Genomic DNA, 19,798 nt, shown 5'->3' on the forward strand with positions numbered 1-19,798 from the left:
CTTTGTTTTACTCTGTCTTTCCATATTTTATCTACCAGAGTGCTGTGATTCCATACTAGAAAGAGATTTGTGGATATTTAGGTCACTTTTAGAAACAGTTCCTTCAGGAACCATACAAAACATTACTAAACAATGTTTAACCAATGAATAAAATACAAGCGAGGATTACAAATGTAAAACAGAAAGTAAGATCTAGAACGTAGAACAATACAGCACAGAACAGGCCCTTCGGCCCTCGATGTTGCGCCGACCTGTGAACTATTCTCAGCTCGTCCCCCTACACTATCCCAAAATCATCCATGTGCTTAGCTAAGGATTGTCTAAATCTCCCTAATGTGGCTGAGTTGACTACCTTAGCAGGTAGGGCATTCCACGCCCTTACCACACTCTGAGTAAAGAACCTGCCTCTGACATCTGTCTTAAATCTATCACCCCTCAATTTGTAGTTGTGCCCCTCATACAAGCTGACTTCATCATCCTAGGAAAAAGACTCTCACTGTCTACCCTATCTAATCCTCTGATCATCTTGTATGTCTCGATCCAATCCACCCTTAGCCTTCTTCTTTCCAATGAGAACAGACCTAAGTCCCTCAGCCTTTCCTCATAAGACTTTCCCTCCAGACCAGGCAACATCCTGGTAAATCTCCTCTGCACCTTTTCCAATGCTTCCACATTAGGTCATTTTCAGGTTGACACCCACAGTTCATCACAAGGGTCAATACTTGGGGCCCAGTATTAATGACGTGGGAGAGGAGACAAGTGTAATGTAACTGAATCATGTATCTGATAATATAAAGTTCGCTGGGAAAATATGTTATGGAGAGGGCGCAGAGGGATAGAGACAGGTTAGGAAAGTGGGAAAGAGTAAAACAGATGGAATATAATCTGAGGAGATGTGAAGTTTCCTACTTTGAAAGGAAAAATGCAAATGTAGAATATTTTTAAATGGTTAAAGACTTGGATGTGTTGCATTCAGGAAACCCTCGGTGTCCTTGTACAAGAATCACAGAAAGTTCACATACAGGGACAACAACCACGTGGTATGACAGCCTCAATTACAAAGGAAAATGATGTTCACAGACTCACCTCCACCTCTGATAAAGGACCTATCCATCAATTCCACTTCCTCACCCTCTCATTTCATCTCCTTCTCTAGAAATTACATGGTTACCACTTGAATCAATTATCTCTCCCATGTGTCAGTTAAGAGGTTAGTCTCTCCCAAGACCAGTTTGGTTCATTGAAGTAAGGAGAGATATCAGTGCCAAGTCTGATCCAGTCCTCTCCCAGTCTCCAGACTTTCCAGCGGGAATCTGCACTAATACTGGGTCCATGTATAAACTCAGGACACTGAGGCTGACAGATGCACCATTGAGAGTACACTGTCCGGGTGGATAAGGGCCTGGTAATGGCAACTGCTCTGCCCAAGACCATAGGTAACGACAGAAGGTGGTGAGCACAGCCCAGACCATCACAGAAGCCAACCTTCCACCCACGGGACTCCATTTACACAGCTCGCAGTTGGAAAAGCTGCCAACATCATCAAAGACCCCTCCCACCCCGGTATTGATCTCCTACAACCCCTTCCATCAGGCAGGAGATACAGAAGCTTGAACACACCCACCAGCAGATTCAGAAACAGCTTCTTCCCGGCCGGTATTAGACTGATGGATGGACTCTCGAGCCTCAAATGATGCTGATCTTGCTAACGTTGATCTCTCCTCGGGCACACCCTGGGCAATGGAACCTGTTTGTCTCTGTCTAAGTCTCTCTGATCTGTACATCCTTGCTTACTAGGATCTGCCTGTGCTGTTCGTAAACAAAGTTTTTGCACTGCACTTCAGTATATGTGACAATAAATCAATCAACCAATCAAAAACTGTAACAGACAGGCTGAGGTTAGCTACCTCAGACTCATCCTAGATCAGCTGACATTGAGTTTACAGTAACAGGCCCTTTGACCCAATTATCTCATGCCAGTGTTGACTCCTCCCACTTTGTATAATTTTACCCTAACCTTTCAGCCCTTTCTCTCTGATGTACTTATCTTTTAAATGCATCCATACTATTTACCTCAACCAGTGATTCCACATTCTAGGAGCAAACTACTGCAGAAGCTGGAATCTGAACTGAAAACAAGAAGTGCTGGAGATCCCAGTGAGTCAGGCAGCACCCATGGACAGAGTCAAGATTAGTGTGGTGCTGGAAAAGCACAGCAGGTCAGGCAGCATCCGAGGAGCAGGAAAATCGACATTTTGGGCAAAAGCCCTTCATCAGACATGAGCTCATTCCTGATGAAGGGCTTTTGCTTGAAACGTCGATTTTCCTGCTCCTCGGATGCTGCCTGACCTGCTGTGCTTTTCCAGCACCGCTCTAATCTTGACTCTGATCTCCAGCATCTGCAGTCCTCATTTTCACCTAGTATCCATGGACAGGAAGCAGGCCAATGTTTTAAGTCTAGGTGACTCTTCATCAGAGCTGATTACTTCAGCTTGCTGTCTCTCCATGGATGCTGCCTGACTCACTGTGAGTTCCACATTCTCACCAATTTCTGGGTGTAGAAGTTTCTCCTGAATTGCCCCTCAACGCTAACTTATGTTTACTACCCCTGAATTTTACCTTCCCGAAAAGTGGAAATATTTTCTTAACACCAGACCAATTAACCCCCCCTCCCCCCCCAATCAGCGTAAAGTCCTTCAACAAGTCACCTATGTTGTGAAATACTGCGGATGGTGTAAATTTGAAACAAAAACAGAGAAAGCTGGAGAGATTCAGCAAGTCTGGCAGCATCTATGCAGAAAGAGGAACCGTTTTAAGGGCCAGTATGAATTCTTCAGGACAGAACTTATGTTGGTTTCTCAATTCTAGAGAAAAGAGTGCCTTCAATTTTTCCTGATGGCTATAACCTCTCAATATCAATACCATCTTTGTGACTTTGTTGAGCATATTTTTCAGTGCCTCTATATCCTTTGTGTAAAATGGATACCAGATGATAAGACTGTAATCCAAGCAGGGTGTAACCAACGTTCGGCCCAAGTGTAACATTATGTCTCGACTTTAAAATTTCATTCTACTATATGTGATTAGTTAATGTCTAGTCTTCAACTGAATCGGAGACTGTGTTGGTCTATATCTCCATATGACAATACACACTGCAGTGACCCATGCATTTTTTCATCAATTCCAACGTTGGAAATCGCTGCTGACACTTACGTTTACAAGCATTGGTATTCCGTCCCTTGGCTGGTCTCCAAGGCAACTCGTTATAGAAGTCATCACACCTCTCACAATTTAACCCATTCGTATGGTGATTGCACATACACCTGCCATGAACCTGCCACACAATGGGAAACAGTCACAAACCAACAAAACAGGTCATTTGGTAGGTGTACCATACATTACCTGCATATGGAAAGGGCCAGCCATTCTTTCTGTCTCCCTTAATCTTATAGCACACCCACCTGATCTGGAAATATGTTCCATATTAAATTAGATTACTCCTGCTGTTATTCCAAAACAATGTTATATCTCCTACTTCCTGTAACTGAGAAACATTCCCACTTTATTCTCAAAATACTGGAGCTTCATCAAAAGTGCCTCACTCTCCATGAGGCAGGTGGACTGACAGACTGAGACATTACCGTTCAGTACAGGACTGCAATGGGACAGTAAGTTCAACATTCACAAAACAATCAGTTGCTCGCTGTTTACAGCGAATGCAAAAATATAACATCTCTCTTCTTTTATAGATAGCTTCTCTAGCTGTATATAATTGTTCTAAACATTAACTTTCTGTACTGAAAGTTAATAATTGAGTTAAAAAGAAAGTAAACCCCTGAATGATTTGTTTTCTTTACACTGAAAAATATTATTCATGGTACTGCTTTGATGTTTGGATGTGACAATAAGGCAAGTTTTCAATCATCTCCTATCTCTCAATATTGTGTGAAGGTTCTCTCCATCATCTCGATGTGGCTGTCTGCAAACCCATACCCCTGAGGGTAACATGGAGATGTGATCATGATGCTGAACCCAAACTGTTCAATGAATCCCTTAAATTCTCCAGAAGTGAATTGGGTCCCATTATCACATATTATTCTTAGAGGAGTTCTTTGCTCAGGAACTGAACTCATTCCTGCAAAACTGACTGTTGTAGCTCTCAAACCTTTTATCTTTCTGACAAAAGGGAGCTTTGTGCGGTATTCTGCAACTGAGATGTCACTCTTGATTGTATATGGCTACAATAGCTCCCACAATGGGCCATGGTCTGGATGATACTGCAGCAGTACTTTCTGCTTTGTGTCTCTGTAATTCTAACATGTAATCACCTCCAGAAAGCAAACCCAGTCAAACTTGCAAATGAGACATTCTGATCGGACCCTTCGTGTAAAACTTCCTAATAGAGCTCTGGTATACCCTGTACATTCATTTCCAAGTATGACTTTTTTTTCTGATTTTTTTTCTTCCCCTCTTGGCATTTTTCAATGTCTTTGAGATGCCTAGCTCAGTGTAAAATTTGTTCTGAGAACTGCTCCTAAGAAGTGCTGTGTGATGTTTTGTTCCAATTAAAGCTCTAAATAAAAAAAGTATGACATTGTATGTTGGAATCTGCTGGCCTCTGCTTCTTTGTGACTGCTGTTAACTTCCCTGCCTCCAATCTGACCCTTGATGGGTGCACACTGACCCTCTGGTACTTCACCCTATTGCTCATTCCCCATGTCTGACCTGAGTTGGTGTTGTTGGCTCAATCGGTCTATTATGGATCTCAGATCAATACTCAAGAAGGGATTACTGTACCATTCCTTCGATATCTCCTCGAATTCCTTCAATGGGGGCACATTCACTGGCATGACCATAGCAGAAGCAGTTTCCCCGCACCACCAATTCATACACAGCGTAGTAGTATTTTTCTTTAATCTCATGCCGTGAATCGAGCAGATTGTCTCCCAGGGTGTGTAACTTGGTGAAATTCACACGCAGGTTGGTGATCTTCAATAAATCTTCAAGAAAGCAAGAATAAAGCATTGAGAAATCCAAACCATTCAACAGCAGGAAGTTTGACAGAGGAACCAGCATGGGCAGGAAGGGCTGAATGGTCTCCTTAAATTCTGTATCATATTTACTTCTGAGTGAGTGAGTTTCAACAAATGAAGCCCTATCTTTAATGAATTAAACCCTGAAACCAGTAACTTCAATTTAGACTTTCTGGAATTGAAATACAACCAAGAAGGTCAGAGGAACAGAGAATCAGGAATAGGCCATTCAGCCCATCAAGCCTGCTCTGCCATTGAATAAGATCATGGCTGATCTGTTGCCTAACTCCATGCATCTATCTTGGGCTCATAACCATTGATACCCTTGATTAATAAAGATTTGTCTTTCTCAGATTTAAATTTAACAATTGAATTAACATCTACTGCTGTTTGTGGGAGAGAATTCCAAACCTTCACTATTATCTGAATGTAGTAGGCAAAGAATTGGCAAATGGAGTACAACGTGGGAAAGTGTGAGGTCATGCACCTTGGTAGGAAGAACAGAGGCATAGACTGTTTTCTAAATGGGGAGAAAATTCAGAAGTCTGAAGTGCAAAGAGACTTGGGAGTTCTAGTCCAGGATTCTCTCAAGGTAAACCTTGGAGGTTGAGTCAGTCGTTAGGAAGGCAAATGCAATGCTGGCATTTATTTTGAGAGGACTTGAATATAAAAGCAGGAACGTACTTCTGAGACTCTCTAAGGCTCTGGTCAGACCACATTTGGAAAAGTGTGTGCAGTTTTGGGTCCCATATCTTGGAAGGATGTACTGGCTCTAGAGCGTGTTCAGAAGATGCTTGTGAGAATGGTCCCGGGTTCAATTCCCCCCTCGGGCAACTGTCTGTGAGGAGTTTGCACATTCTCCCCGTGTCTGCGTGAGTTTCCTCCGGGTGCTCCGGTTTCCTCCCACAGTCCAAAGATGCACAGGTTAGGTGAATTGGCCATGCTAAATTGCCCATAGTGTTAGGTGGATTAGTCAGCAGTAAATGTAGGGGGGTGGGTTGCTCTTCGGAGGGTCGGTGTGGAGTTGTTGGGCCGAAGGGCCTGTTTCCACACTGTAGGGAATCTAATCTAATCTTAACCTAAATTCTGATAAAGGCCTAGTTTGTCTAATCTCTCCTCATAACCCTTGAAGTCCAGATATCATCCTTGTAAACCTTCATTGAACTCCCTCCAGGGTCAAACCATCCTTCCTAAGGTGTGATGCCCAGATCTGCTCACAGTACTCCAAGTGGGGTCTGACTAGGGTTTTGCATAACTGCAACACAATCAAACATTTCACAGCCACGGCTAAAAAATCAGTCCCATTGCTGTAGGTGTGAAGTCACATATAGACCAGACCAAGTTAGGACAGCAGATTTCCTTCCCTAAGGGACATTATTGAACCAGATGGGTTTTTATGACAATGAATATTTACATGGTCACCATTTTAATTCCAGGCTTCTTTTTACCAAATTCAAGTTACATCACCTGCCATGACAGGATGCAAACTTGTGTCCCTAAAACATTAGCCTGAAAACTGGATTATTAGCTCAGATACACTATCACTGAGCCACTGCCTCTCCCTTGCTGGGTGAAAATTCTTTAACTCCCTTCCTGATAACACTGGGTTTCCCTAAACCCCAAGAACTGCAGTTCTTCAAGGAAGCAGCTCACCACCTCCTTCTCCAGGCCAGTTAGGGATGGACAATAAATGCTGGCCCAGCCTTCAACACCCACATCCCTAACAAATTGAAAACAAAAGCAGCAAGCTAACAGAAATCGGTCTGTCTTGCTACTGATCAGAGAAACTTGTTCCAGCTTTTCCATCTGACTTTTGTATTTCAATAAACTGAGTGGATAAACTTGGTGGGAATATGAGTTGGGAGGAGAATGCAAAGACACTTTAAGGGGATTTATACACCGGCTGAGTGAGTGACCAAGGGCAAGGAATATATTGTGGATAAATGTGAGGATTTCCATTTTGGTAAATTCAGGAAAGGTGTAAAGAATTTCTTAAATAGTGAGAGATTTCAAAGTGGTGCAAGAATAAAGATGTCTTGCTACTGTTAATTAGAGCCTCAATGACTTTTTGAAATTCATTTGTGGGATGAGGACATCGCTGGCTGGGTCGAGTATTTATTATCTGTAGCTGCCCCTTGAGAAGGAGGGGGTGAGCTGCCTTCTTGACCCGCTGCAGTCCATGTGCTGTAGGTAGACCCACGATGCCCTTAGGGAGGAAATTCCAGGATTCTGACCCAGGGACAGTGAAGGAACGACAATATATTTCCAAGTCAGGATGGGGAGGGACTTGGAGGGAAATTTGCCGGGGGTGGTGTTCCCATGTATCTGCTGTACTTGCCCTTCTAGATGGAAATTGTCATGGATTTAGAAAATGCTGTCAACCTTTTCACGCAGAGGGTGGTACGTGTATGGAATGAGCTGCCAGAGGATGTGGTGGAGGCTGGTACAATTGCAACATTTAAGAGGCATCTGGATGGGTATATGAATAGGAAGGGTTTGGAGGGATATGGGCCGGGTGCTGGCAGGTGGGACTAGATTGGGTTGGGACATCTGGTCGGCATAGACGGGTTGGACCGAAGGGTCTGTTTCCATGCTGTACATCTCTATGACTCTAAGATTAGATTCCCTATGGTATGGAAACAGGCCCTTTGGCCCAACAAGTCCACACTGACCCTCCAAAGACTAACCTTCCCAGACCTATTTCCCTCTGACTCATGCACCTAACACCATGGGCAATTTAGCATGGCCAATCTACCCTAACCTGCACATCTTTGGTCTGTGGGAGGAAACCAGAGCACCCAGAGGAAACCCACGCAGACACGGGGAGAATGTGCAAACTCCACACAGGCAGTCGCGCGAGGCTGGAATCGAACCTGGATCCCTGGCGCTGTGAGGTAGCAGTGCTAACCACTGAGTCACCGTGCCACCCAGGTGAAAAGATCTTTGGTGTATTTTTGAAGTGCATCTTATAGATAATACAAACTGCTGTTACTGAGCATCAGTGGTAGAGGGAATGGATGCTTGTGTATGGCTTCTTGATCATTGTTGGAACTGCACTCATTCAGGCAAGTGGGGAGTATTCCATCACACTCCTGACTTGTGTCTGTAGATGGTGAACAGGCTTTGGGGAGTCAGGAGGGGAGTTACTCACCGCAGTATTCCCAGTCTCTGACCTGCTCTTGTAGCTGCTGTGTTTATGTGGTGAGTTCCAGTTGAGTTTCTGGTCAATGATAGCTCCCCAGGATGTTGATAGTGGGGATTCAGTGATGGTAACACCATTGAATGTCATGGGGTGGTTAGATTGTCTCTTACTGGTTGATAGTCATAGCCTGGCATTTGTGTGTTACTTGCCATTTGTCAGCCCAAGCCTGGATATTGTCATGATCTTGTTGCATTTGTACATGGACTGCTTCAGTATCTGCAGTGTTGTGAATGGTGCTGAACATTATGCAATCGTTGGCTAACATCCCCATTTCTGACATTATGATGGAGGGGAGATCGTAAGAGATCTCACCTGGAGCATTGCGTATAGTGTCAGAAAAGATTGACTTGTCACAGAAGGAGTACACCGTAGACTGATTCTGTCCTGTGAGGAAAGATTGAAGTGATTGGGTTCTGAGGAAGGGTCACTTGACTTGAAAAGTTAACTCTGATTTCTCTCCACAGATGCTGCCAGACCTGCTCAGCTTTCCAGCAACTTCTATTTTTGAGGAGATTGGGTCTGTATTCTGTAATGCTAGAAGAATGAGAAGCAATCTCAAAGAAATATACAAATTTCTTAAAATAATAGACAGGTTAGATGAAGAAAGTTCCCCTGGCTGTGCAGTCTAGAACATGGAGACACAGTTTCAGAATAAGAGGCAGGTCATTTAGAACCAAATTGAGGAGGAATTTCTTTCCTGTAAGGGTGGCGAATCTTTGGAATTCTCTATCCTACAGGCTGCGGAATCTCAGTCATTGAGTATGTTCAGGACACAAATTTATAATTTCCTGGTTCTTAATTATATAAAGCAAACTGGGAATAGTGGGAATAAAGGATTAAGTGAGATGATCAGTCATGATCTAGAATGGTGGAGCAGGTTCGAGGGGCTGGATGGTCTACTGCTGACCCCGTGTTCCTTTAATAAGTCATCGCACATGGAAACATTTACTGGCAATTTATTACACACCCTGGGGAAGCTCCAAGCCATGAGTGTGCCTTGAGACCTTGTTACACAGTGCATGGGCTAACTGTGATTGACTAATAAATCCCAAAATAGACCACGTTTCAGACCCAACACTTTTTTCCAAGTGCAGTCTTACGAATGAAAATAAGAACCTATTAGAAGTGTCATCTTTCTCACAGAGTCACAGAATAGTGACATCGTAGAAGGGGACCACTCGGCCGTTTATGACTACACTGGCTTTCCAAATGAGCAGTTCATTTCATGCCATTTCCCTGTTCCCTTGCGATAACCCTGCACATGGTTCCTTTGCAAATAACAATCAAACTACCTTTTCAACTCTTTGATTTCACCTGTCTCTACTATTCTGTCAGGCAGCAAATTCTAGGCTCTAACCACTTTCACAGTTGGAACGTTTTCTCTTGTGCTGCCTTTCCTTCTTTTGCTAATTTCTTTAAATTGGCGTCCTCTCATTCCCAACTCTTTCGCAAGTGGAGACAGTTTTTCCTTATGCACTCGGCCCAGACAGCTCGTGAATTTTAACACCTCTATCACATCTCCTCTCAGCCTATTCCTCTCCAAGGTAAACAGTCCCAGTTTCTTCACTCTATCCTGATAGCTGAGACTGTTCATTCCTGGAACCAATGTCATCAATTAATCCTCCGCTCCATCCTTCATGTCCTTCCTAAATTGTGGTGCCCACAACTGGACAAAATATTCCAGCTAAGACCAAACAAGGTCTTATACAGGTTAAACACAACCTCCTTGCTCCTGTACTCTCTGTTGAAACTTTATTGCTGGAACAGCACAGCAGGTCAGGCAGCATCCAGGGAACAGGAGATTCGACGTTTCGGGCACAGGCCTGATTGAAGAAGGGCCTGTGCCCGAAACATCGAATCTCCTGTTCCCTGGATGCTGCCTGACCTGCTGTGCTGTTCCAGCAATAAAGTTTCAACTTTGATCTCCAGCATCTGCAGACCTCACTTTCTCCTGTACTCTCTGCCCTTGTTATATTTTAATTGTTCATTTCATGAGAGCCAGTGTCATTGATAAGGTTGGCAATTATTGCCATCTCCAATTGCCCCAAGAGCAGTTCAGACTCTGGAGTCGCATTTAGGCTAGATCAGATAAAGACGACTGATTACCTTCCCTAAAGGATACTAGTGAACTAGATGGGTTTTTATGACAACCAATAATGGTTATATCATTGCCATAAGCATACATTTTATTGAATTTAAATTCCACCATTAACCACGGTAAGATTCAAATCCACATCATCAAACTGTTAGCCTGATTTCTGGATTACTAATCCAGGGATATGACCAGGATGGCACTGCCTGTCCCCATGAATAAAACACCCCATCCCTATCTCTAACCTCCCTCAGCCCCTACACCCCTCTCTATCTCTGTAACCTCCCTCAGCCCCTCTATCTCTGTAACCTCCCTCAGCCCCTACACCCCTCTCTATCTCTGTAACCTCCCTCAGGCCCTACACCCCTTTCTATCTCTGTAACCTCCCTCAGCCCCTACACCCCTCTCTATCTCTGTAACCTCCCTCAGCCCCTACACCCCTCTCTATCTCTGTAACCTCCCTCAGCCCCACTGCAATCTGAGATCTGTGTTCCTTTAGTTCCAGCTTCTTAAGGCGCCCTGTTGCTGTCATTCCACCAATGGCAGCTAAGTCATTAGCTGTCTAAGTCCTAACCTCTGGATACCCACCCAGAGTCTCTCCACTTTTATAACTCGACTTAATTTAAGTTGCTCCTTAAGGTCCACACTCTTGAGCAAGCCTTGGTCATCTGTCAATATCTCCTTGCCTCAGATCTCAGTCAAGGATAGCAGCCATGATTGACCTTTCCCCACTTGGTCAACTAATGGAGATAAGCTACCAAACCAAGGATGGAATTTGGGATCAGCTCTTCCTCGGTGATGGGCAAGCTTTCTGAGAAAAGTCACAAAGCCTTTCCACTGATAGTTGCTTTCTAAGTATTAATACACCCCCATTATTTGTCTGTTTTGAAGATCAGTCATTACTGTTTATAGGCCTCTGTTGAAACATTGCTTCAGCCATGAGCTATAAGAACAGAACTTACTCTGGATCTGAGGACTGTAAGGATCTTCAATAGGAATTGCTGGATCCAGAACCCTATAGATTACCTGTGAAGTAAGAAAACAACTTTAATCAGAAGATAAACTATTTAAGGGGAAAGGAAAATTCAACTGCTTGGCTCCCGAACCATTCGGACCGGGAATAGTCCCTTTCCTCATCCATTCCAAATTCTGACCCACTCATAAGCCTGTCTGTATCTGTATCGAGCCCTCTCCCCATCAGGGACGCGAAATGTTTATTCTGTTTTTCTCTGTACAAACGCTGTCAGATCTCTGAATTTCTCCAGCACTTTCTGTTTTTGTTTGTTTCAAATCACCAGCATCTGCAGTTCTTTGAATAAAGAAAACAAAAAATATACTCTCCATGGAGGCTGCCACGCCTGCTCAGTTTCCCCAGCAATTTCTGATTCAGTTTCTGCAATTCTTTGCTTTATTTAAGTTCCCTTCTTATTTGGTTAAAAACATGTTTTAATCCAGAAAGCAACCAAACAGTTCAATATATTCCAGTTTTTCACATAGTCCATGAACATAGAAATGTAGATCTTAGAAGAGGTGGTGATCTAGCAGTAATGTCACTGGACCAGGAATTTTGATGGCGAAAGTGAGACTGCAGATGCTGGAAACCAGAGTCTAGATCAGAGTGGTGCTGGAAAAGCACAGCAGGTCAGGCAGCATCCGAGGACCAGGAAAATCGACATTTCGGGCCAAAGCTCTTCATCAGGAATAGAGGCAGGGTGCCTGCAGAGTGGAGAGATAAATTGGGGGGGGGGTGGGGTTGGGGAAAAGGTAGCAAAAAGTACAATAGGTGAATGGGGGTGATAGGTTAGAGGGGAGGGTAGAGTGGATAGATGGGAAGGGAGATAGGTAGGTAGGACAGGTCATGGGGACGGTGCAGAGCTGGAAGGTTGGAACTGGGGTAAGGTGGGGGGGAGGGGAAATGAGGAAACTGGTGAAGTCCACATTGGTGCCCTGGGGTTGAATTGGGGTTGAAGGAATCTAGAACCCTAGACTAATGTTCTGGGGATAAGGGTTGAATCCCACTGTGGCAATGGTGAAATTTGAATTCCATAAAAATCTGGAACTAAAAGGAAGCCTACCAAAGACTGTGTAACCACTGCTGATTGTTGTGAAAACCCATCTGGTTTACTAATGCCCTTTAGGGAATGAACATTTTTCATTTTTACCCAGTCTGGCTGACATGTGACTCCAGACCTACAGATATGTGCTTCACTCTTAACTCTTCCCTGGGCAATTAGTGATTGGCAATACATGTTAGACTAGGCAATGATGCTCACATCCCAGGGAGACAGAAAAAAATGTCCAAACATTTTTCACTGTTATGTGCACAGACTTCAGCATTAACTTCCAATAAGCACTCACATGTGCATCTAAATATGTTAATTCAAAGGTTATTGTCCCATATTCTCTACTCCTTCAGCACCTGCAAAATATCGATGACTAATTGCCAATGAAATATCAAAAGAAGATGCCGTACTTAATGATACATTTCACAAAATGTTTAAGCTTGCTAATTTTGTTCTCAGTACCTATTTCTGACTATCTCTGTGTGAGGTATAAGGTCTCACTCAATTTTCTGCTTAATGGATTCTTGTGTTCCAGAAAAAGAGGGGAAAATCACATTACACTTGTAAGTCCGTCATGATTTTCACAATCATTGAATGGCTGTTTAATGTGAGAATTGCAGTAGACAATTTATGCACAAATAGCTCTCACAAATAAAAGTATAATACTCAACAGATATAAATACTGGTCACAAAAACAAGGAGAACTTCCACGCAGTCTTTCAGTGCTGGATTTTGGGGTTCTGTTATTGCATAGATCCCAGACCAAACATGTATTATACCTTTTAGACAGTTGGATGGCATCATGACATGATGCACTGTAAAGGTAGCTGCGTCACCATCAATAACAATAATAGTTGTCTGTTTGCAGTTAATCCATCTTTGCTCTATGTAGGCTTTAAGCACTGGACCTAGATTATATGTAAGTCTGATATCTGGCAGCAATGTAAAGTTAGCGTTCCTAATAAACTTGAAGACATCTGTCTCAGCAAGGATCCAACCATTGTGCTATGTGTTGTTAAGGGCTAACATACAAGAAAACTCAGACCATATCAGACTGGCAGTGTGCTTTTACCCAGAAACCCCATCAGTAGGATCTTTTGCATATACCTGAGGGGGAAGACAAAGCCTTGATTAATGCCTCACCTGGAACATAGTACTGCACTCCTTCAGTACTGCACAGAGTTTAGGTCCTGCAAGGAACACATTAGACCACTCAAATCCCTGAACAAGCAATTATTTTGTTACTCACTTCTCCCTCAGTTGATGGCTCAATGTCAGAGTAACGCGATTCACAGATAACATCATCCACCTTTCTGAGGGGTCCCCGAGAGACATGCGGGAAGTCAGTGGCACAATCATAACTGAAGTACCGATAGACCTGCCATGTGCGGCCAAAGTCTGCAGAGCGCTCAATCAACATAGCAGCAGGCCTGAAGGTCTGTGGAGAGACAATACAATTGCACAGTTAATCCTTTCCCTCTGATCTCCATTACCACCTGTCCCACACTATTCTTGTTCTTGGTGCTACCAGCAGCACCAAAGCAGCCATGCTTCAAGCCAGATTCAACTCAGCATTGGCAGGGTATTTCCACTCTCCATGAAGGGGCTGATTTGGTAGACGGGTGGGGTGGGGAGGCGGGGCAATTTATAGAGCACCAGAATCATGGCCTGTTCCCTCTGGGGGCCTTGTACCCCCAGAAAAGTTCTGACCAACATTAGTGTCCTTTCTTCAACATTAGCTAAGAGCAGCCAGCTTTGCACAGTGTAAGGATCAACCCCAAGGCTATAGTGGTTTGTGTAGCTAACACCGTACTGAGGCACACAGGGACAGGTACAAAGACAATTTTTAAAAATTAATTCTTGGGATGTGGGCATTTCCTGCTCATCCCTTTGGAGCTTCTTGAGAATTGGTGGGTATTGAACTGCTGCTGCTGATTGTTTGATAAAACCCGAGGTGCTCCTGGATCCATTGCCAAGCTCAGTGAAACCTTGGTGTCCTGTACACCTACCTTGAATGTCATGATGAGGTGGGTGAAGTGGAACTCTGCCTCCAGGTCCAGACGTAAGTGGACATTGGACACACCTGGAGGACAGACAGTCAGATCCATCAGTTTCACTGAATCACAAGGTTTGGCCAGGAATGGGTGACAGGTGGGTCACATGACACACGTTACACACTGCAATCAGAATCAATACAAGGAAGCAGCCAAGACTGGAAAACTCAGCTGTCAGCCTGACCAGCATCAAGCTGGAGACACTTTAGTTCAACTCCGAGTAACACAAGATTGCACGAAGTACAGGTCAGACTGCTAAACTGCTGAGTCAGAGAGCTACAGGAAGGCTATGCTAGTAACACAGAAATGTCGCATTCACACACTAAGAGGCAATCTCCAAAGATTGACCCAGTGATGAGGTTAGAAACCACACAACTCCAGCACATTTCCAAACCAGTGAGTGATATTATATTTTAAACAACTTCAGAGGAAAATATGGCCAAGAATCAGCTGGCAAACTAAGATAGACTTAATCCTATCAGGCACTGAGCTCCCATGGACATGGTGATTTCTTGCTGTGTAACTTGTAGGTATCAGTCCACACAGCTAGCACTGAGCAGTGGTGGTGAAGGGAGGATTATGGAATTGCTAACCAAGAGCAGACTGCTTTCTCCTGGATGGTGTCAAGCTTCCTGAGTGTTGTTGGAGCTGTACCCATCCAGGAAGGTTGGGACTATTCCAGCAGACTCCTGACTTGTGCCTTCTGGATGGTGGACAGGCTTTGGGGAGTCAGGAGGTGAGTTATATCCTGCAGAACTTCCAGCTTCTGACATGCTCTTGTAACCACAGTTGTTTTGTCTGGTCCCGTCCAAAACCTGGTCAGTGATAACCCCCAGGATGTTGATCACAGGGAATCCTGTGAAATTAGTCAAGGGTCAACAGGCTGGGCATATAATGGGTAGCCAATTCTCCACCCCCAATGAAATTAAAATTCATTCTCATGCACTGAAGTAAATAGGCAGTGGAAACCCACTTCAGTAATGTAGAGAAAGCAGATTGTTTGCATTAGTCAAAGAGTCAGGACTGAGGGCTATTTAATGTCTGAAATTTGGGACACAGCAGGAAGGAGTCTGTCACACAGGGTGTTGTGAGGTTATGGGATTAAACTCAGGATCACTGATTGGTGCAAAAACTGTGCCCTCATTGAGGATCTGATTGGACCGAGGGTGAAGTCTGGCTTAGTTGGCAGCACTCCATGATGTAGGAATCAAGTCATAGTGGGGAAGTTTGAAAGACCCAGGAGTTGAGATGGGTAATACCTAAGAGGGAGATTGAAGCTGCTGCAGTCTCATTGGAGACTCAGGTACCAGCAGAGGAAATCAGCTCTTGCGGCCAAACCCAGGCAGAGGCGGCCTTACCATTTGCTCAGATTGGTGATGCATGAAGAGAATGCTGCCTCTAATGTGAACCTACACATCCTGGCCTTCATGGTGCAATTACACCTGCTGGTGACACAACTACTTAGTGAATAGCTACTGTCTGCAATGGGGATTTCTCAGCAGCAAATCTCATGCAAAGAAGTGTGTATCTGCTTGGCTTTGTGCACGGGAAATTGTGTCTCACTAACTTGATTGCGTTTTATTTGATGAGGTGACATAGAAGATAGATAAAGTTAGAGTGGTAGACATTGTCTATATGGACAAAAAATTCGATAAGGTTCTGCATGGTAGACTGGTTAGTAAGGTAAGATCACATGGAATCCAGAGAGAACTAACCAATTAAAGGTAGGAGTCACAGGATAGTGGTAGAGGGTTGCCTCTCAGACTGGAGGCCTGCGACAAGGATTGGTGCTGGGTCCACTGCTGTCATTTCTCTAAATGATTTGGATGTGAATATAAGAGGTATGGTTAGTAGGTTTGCAGACGACACCAAAATAGATGGTGTAGTGGGCAGTGAAGGAGATTATCTCAGAGTACAACGGGACCTTGATCAGATGGGCCAATGAGCTGAGGAGTGGCAGATGGTAAGACAAATTCATTTGGTAAGACAAATCAGAGCAGGAGTTATACACTTAATGGTAGGCCCCGGGGAGTGTTGCTGAGCAAAGTGACCTAGGGGTGCAGGTGTATAATTCCTGGAAAATAGCATCACAGGTAGACAGGGTGGTGAAGAAGGCGTTTGGCACACTTGCCTTCATTGTTCAGAACATTGAGTAGGGGAGTTGGAATGTCATATTGCAGTTGTACAGGATTTTGGTGAGGCCAATATTAGAATACTGAACACAATTCTAGTCGCCCTTCTGCAGGAAGGATGCTGTTAAACTTGAGAAAACATTGAATTGAATTTATTGTCACATGTACCGAGGCACAGTGAAAAACTTTGTCTTGCGAGCAATCCAGGCAGATCACAGAGTTAAACAGCACAGCTAAGTAAATAATAGGTAAACAGCAGCAAAAACAAAATCACATTTACAAGGATGCTGTGGGACTGGAGGGTTTGAGCTTTAGGGAGAGGCTGTACAGGCTGGGGCTTTTATTCCTGAAGCATCGGAGGCTGAGGGGTGACCTTATAGAGGTTTATAAAATCATAAGGGGTATGAGTAGGATAAACAGACAAGGTTTTTTTCCTGGGGTGGGGGAGTCCAAAACTAGAGGGTATAGGTTTAGGGTGAGAAGGTAAAGATTTAAAAGGGACCTGAGGGGCAACGTTTTCACACAGAGGGTGGTACGAGTATGGAATGGGCTGCCAGAGGAAATGGTGGAGGCTGGTACAATTACAACATTTAAAAGGCATCTGGATGGGTATATGAATAGGAAGGGTTTGGAGGGATATGGGCCAAGTGCTGGCAAATGGGACTAGATCAAATTGGGATATCTGGTTGGTATGGACAGGTTGGACCATAGGATCTTTTTCCAAACTGTATGACTCTATGTGGTGATGATGAGGGAGGGCATCAGGCAGCGGGCTCAGATAGATGACTGGAACTTAAGATGAAAGGGTGTCTTTGTGAGACAAGAACCTCATGCAGACAGGGAGAGACTAACGAGGGATTTCCTCAATTAAATGTGAAACATAGGCTCAATACCATGTAAATAACCTGTTTTCCTATTAATTTCCATTCACATTTATAAGGACTTGATATCAGTGGAATAAAGAATCTCTGCTTCATGATCCTGAGGCTGTCTGTGTATTTAAATCTCCCATTCCAGAAGGACCGCAAGTTGAAGGGAGCTGGCAATAAGATGGGTAAAGCTAATGGAAACATAGAAACTAGAAGCAGGAGTAGGCCATTCTGCCCTTTGAGCCTGCTCGCCCAGTCAATATAATTACAATTGACACGGTCTCTTGACGCCATATTCCTGCTTTTTCCCTATAGCATTTGATCTCATTAAAACCTAAAAAATTATCAATCACTTTCTTGAATTTTATTCACTTATAGGACATGGGCATTACAAGTGGAGCAGCATTTATTGCCTGTCTCTAGTTGCCCTTGAGAAGGTGGTGATGAGCTGCCTTCTTGAACTGGTGCAGTCTGTGTGCATGGTTAGATTGTCTCTTATTGCAGATGATCACTGCCTGGCATTTGTGTGGTGTGAATCAAGCCTGTGACCCAGCCTTCACAGCCTTCTGTGGTAAAGCATTCCACAGGTTGCACATCCTCTGAAAGAAATGTTTCCTCATCTCAGTCTGAAGTGGCCTACCCCAAATCCTGAGACAATGACCCTTTGTTCTTGACACCCTCCAGCCAGGGATAACATGCTGACTTCATTTAGTCTGTCCAGACATGTCAGGATTTTATATGTTTCAATCAGATCCCCTCTCATTCTAAATTCTCGTGCATCTGAGCCAAATCAAACCAACTTGTCCTTTTACAAGAGTCTTGCCATCTCTGGTATCAGCTGACTGAAGCTCTGCTCTACTCTGTCAATGGCAAGTGTACCCTTCCTAAGACATGGGAGATCAAATTGGATCTGTTTGTTTATGGAGGGTAAATGTCAACACAGACCAGATGGGCTGAATGGCCATGTACTGGTGCCTCTGATCCACTCTAAGGGATCACACAAGCTTAGTTCAACATCTGGGGCCTGAGCTTCACTCTCCCCTCCTTCCTCCAACCCCCGCCCCCAACTCTCCCTCCCTGTCACCTTCTCTCACTCCTTACTGCTCCCCTTCCCTCTTCTACTCTCCCTCTTTCCTTTCCCCTTTCCCAGTATCCCGTCCACTTCCCAGCAGTACTGGGAACAACCCTGTGACACATTCCTTCTGGACTGAATGAAGTTGCAGTTCTGGATAAGTAAGGAAGGGGAAAAGGGAGGGCTACAGAGAAGAAAGAAGGGTGTGCCGAGAAGGGGGAGGGGAGGGGAGGGGAGAGTGGGGAGGGGTGAGGGACCTAAAGGGAAGAGGTACGTACAAAGAAAGGAAGGGGGAGGAGAGGCGACTTAAAACATTGATAATCAGTTCTTTCAGCTGAAGGATCTGTGTGCTGAAGGAAGCAAAGACAGATAACACAAGGAGTGAATTGACTGAAACTTGCCCTGGGAGGCCCCTTCACATCTTGGCACTCCCTGCCAGATCACAATACAGGCCACATCAAGAGTTGTTGCTGAAAGGAATTCAGCTGAAACAAGACGATAATTGAAGCCCATAGCTGCCACCTGATCCTGAACAGTCCCCAAACTGAACTTCCTGGCTGTGTGACCCATTCCCTTTCGATCTCTGACCCATAGTTACAGCTGCAGCACAACACGGACAGTGCAGCCTGTTTAACTGCTTAACAGAGTCCGAGGAATTTTCCACCAACACATCAGGAGCTTGCATTATAGAACAATCTGGAATTCCTTTCCATAAACGCATTTCACAGAGGGGTGAATGGAAAAGGCAGAAGCTCTGAGCTCACGTGATTGCCACTTGATCTGGCAGAGGTGTGCTGGACAAGTCTTAATATACGGACCACACCCAGCTCAAACTCTGACACCAATCCAGCACAACAGCTCTGTCAGAAGCTCTTCCTCCCCCTCTCTCTATCACACACACACACACAGACACCGACCCACAGACACACACACACCCACACAGACACAGACACCGACCGCCCCCCCCACACACACACCTCCACACAGACACCGACCCACAGGCACACACACACACCCACCCACACAGACACAGACACCGACCCAACGCACACACCCACCCACACAGACACCCACCCACAGGCACACACTCACCCACACACAGACACACACCCACACACGCACACACAGACAGACAGACACACACACACACTCTCTATCTCATCCAGAAGGCTGCAAGTTTAAGCCCCACTCCAAAGCTCATAATCCAGGGCAACAGTTTGAGTGTCATACTGAGGGAGTGCTGCACTGTCAAAAATGCCCTCTTTCAGGTGAGCTGTTGAA

At 44.5% G+C, this 19,798-nt stretch overlaps 1 protein-coding gene across 2 annotated transcripts in view; it reads right to left on the bottom strand.

The window, feature by feature from the left end:
- lamb2 (laminin, beta 2 (laminin S)) overlaps positions 1-19,798 on the bottom strand; it is a 172,283-nt gene that overhangs the window by 111,618 nt on the left and 40,867 nt on the right. For both annotated transcript variants that reach the window (XM_087994030.1, XM_087994029.1), the window contains exons 4-8: positions 14,400-14,473; positions 13,640-13,828; positions 11,290-11,353; positions 4,798-5,000; positions 3,214-3,334 (exon numbers count right to left, since the gene is read on the bottom strand). In XM_087994030.1, the coding sequence (XP_087850156.1) occupies positions 3,214-3,334; positions 4,798-5,000; positions 11,290-11,353; positions 13,640-13,828; positions 14,400-14,473 (651 nt within the window). The remainder of the gene's footprint in view (positions 1-3,213; positions 3,335-4,797; positions 5,001-11,289; positions 11,354-13,639; positions 13,829-14,399; positions 14,474-19,798) is intronic.

This window comes from Chiloscyllium plagiosum, unplaced genomic scaffold, assembly GCF_037043375.1.
Source record: "Chiloscyllium plagiosum isolate Xiang-an unplaced genomic scaffold, Cpla_swu_hap1 HiC_scaffold_14, whole genome shotgun sequence".
NCBI lineage: Eukaryota > Metazoa > Chordata > Chondrichthyes > Orectolobiformes > Hemiscylliidae > Chiloscyllium > Chiloscyllium plagiosum.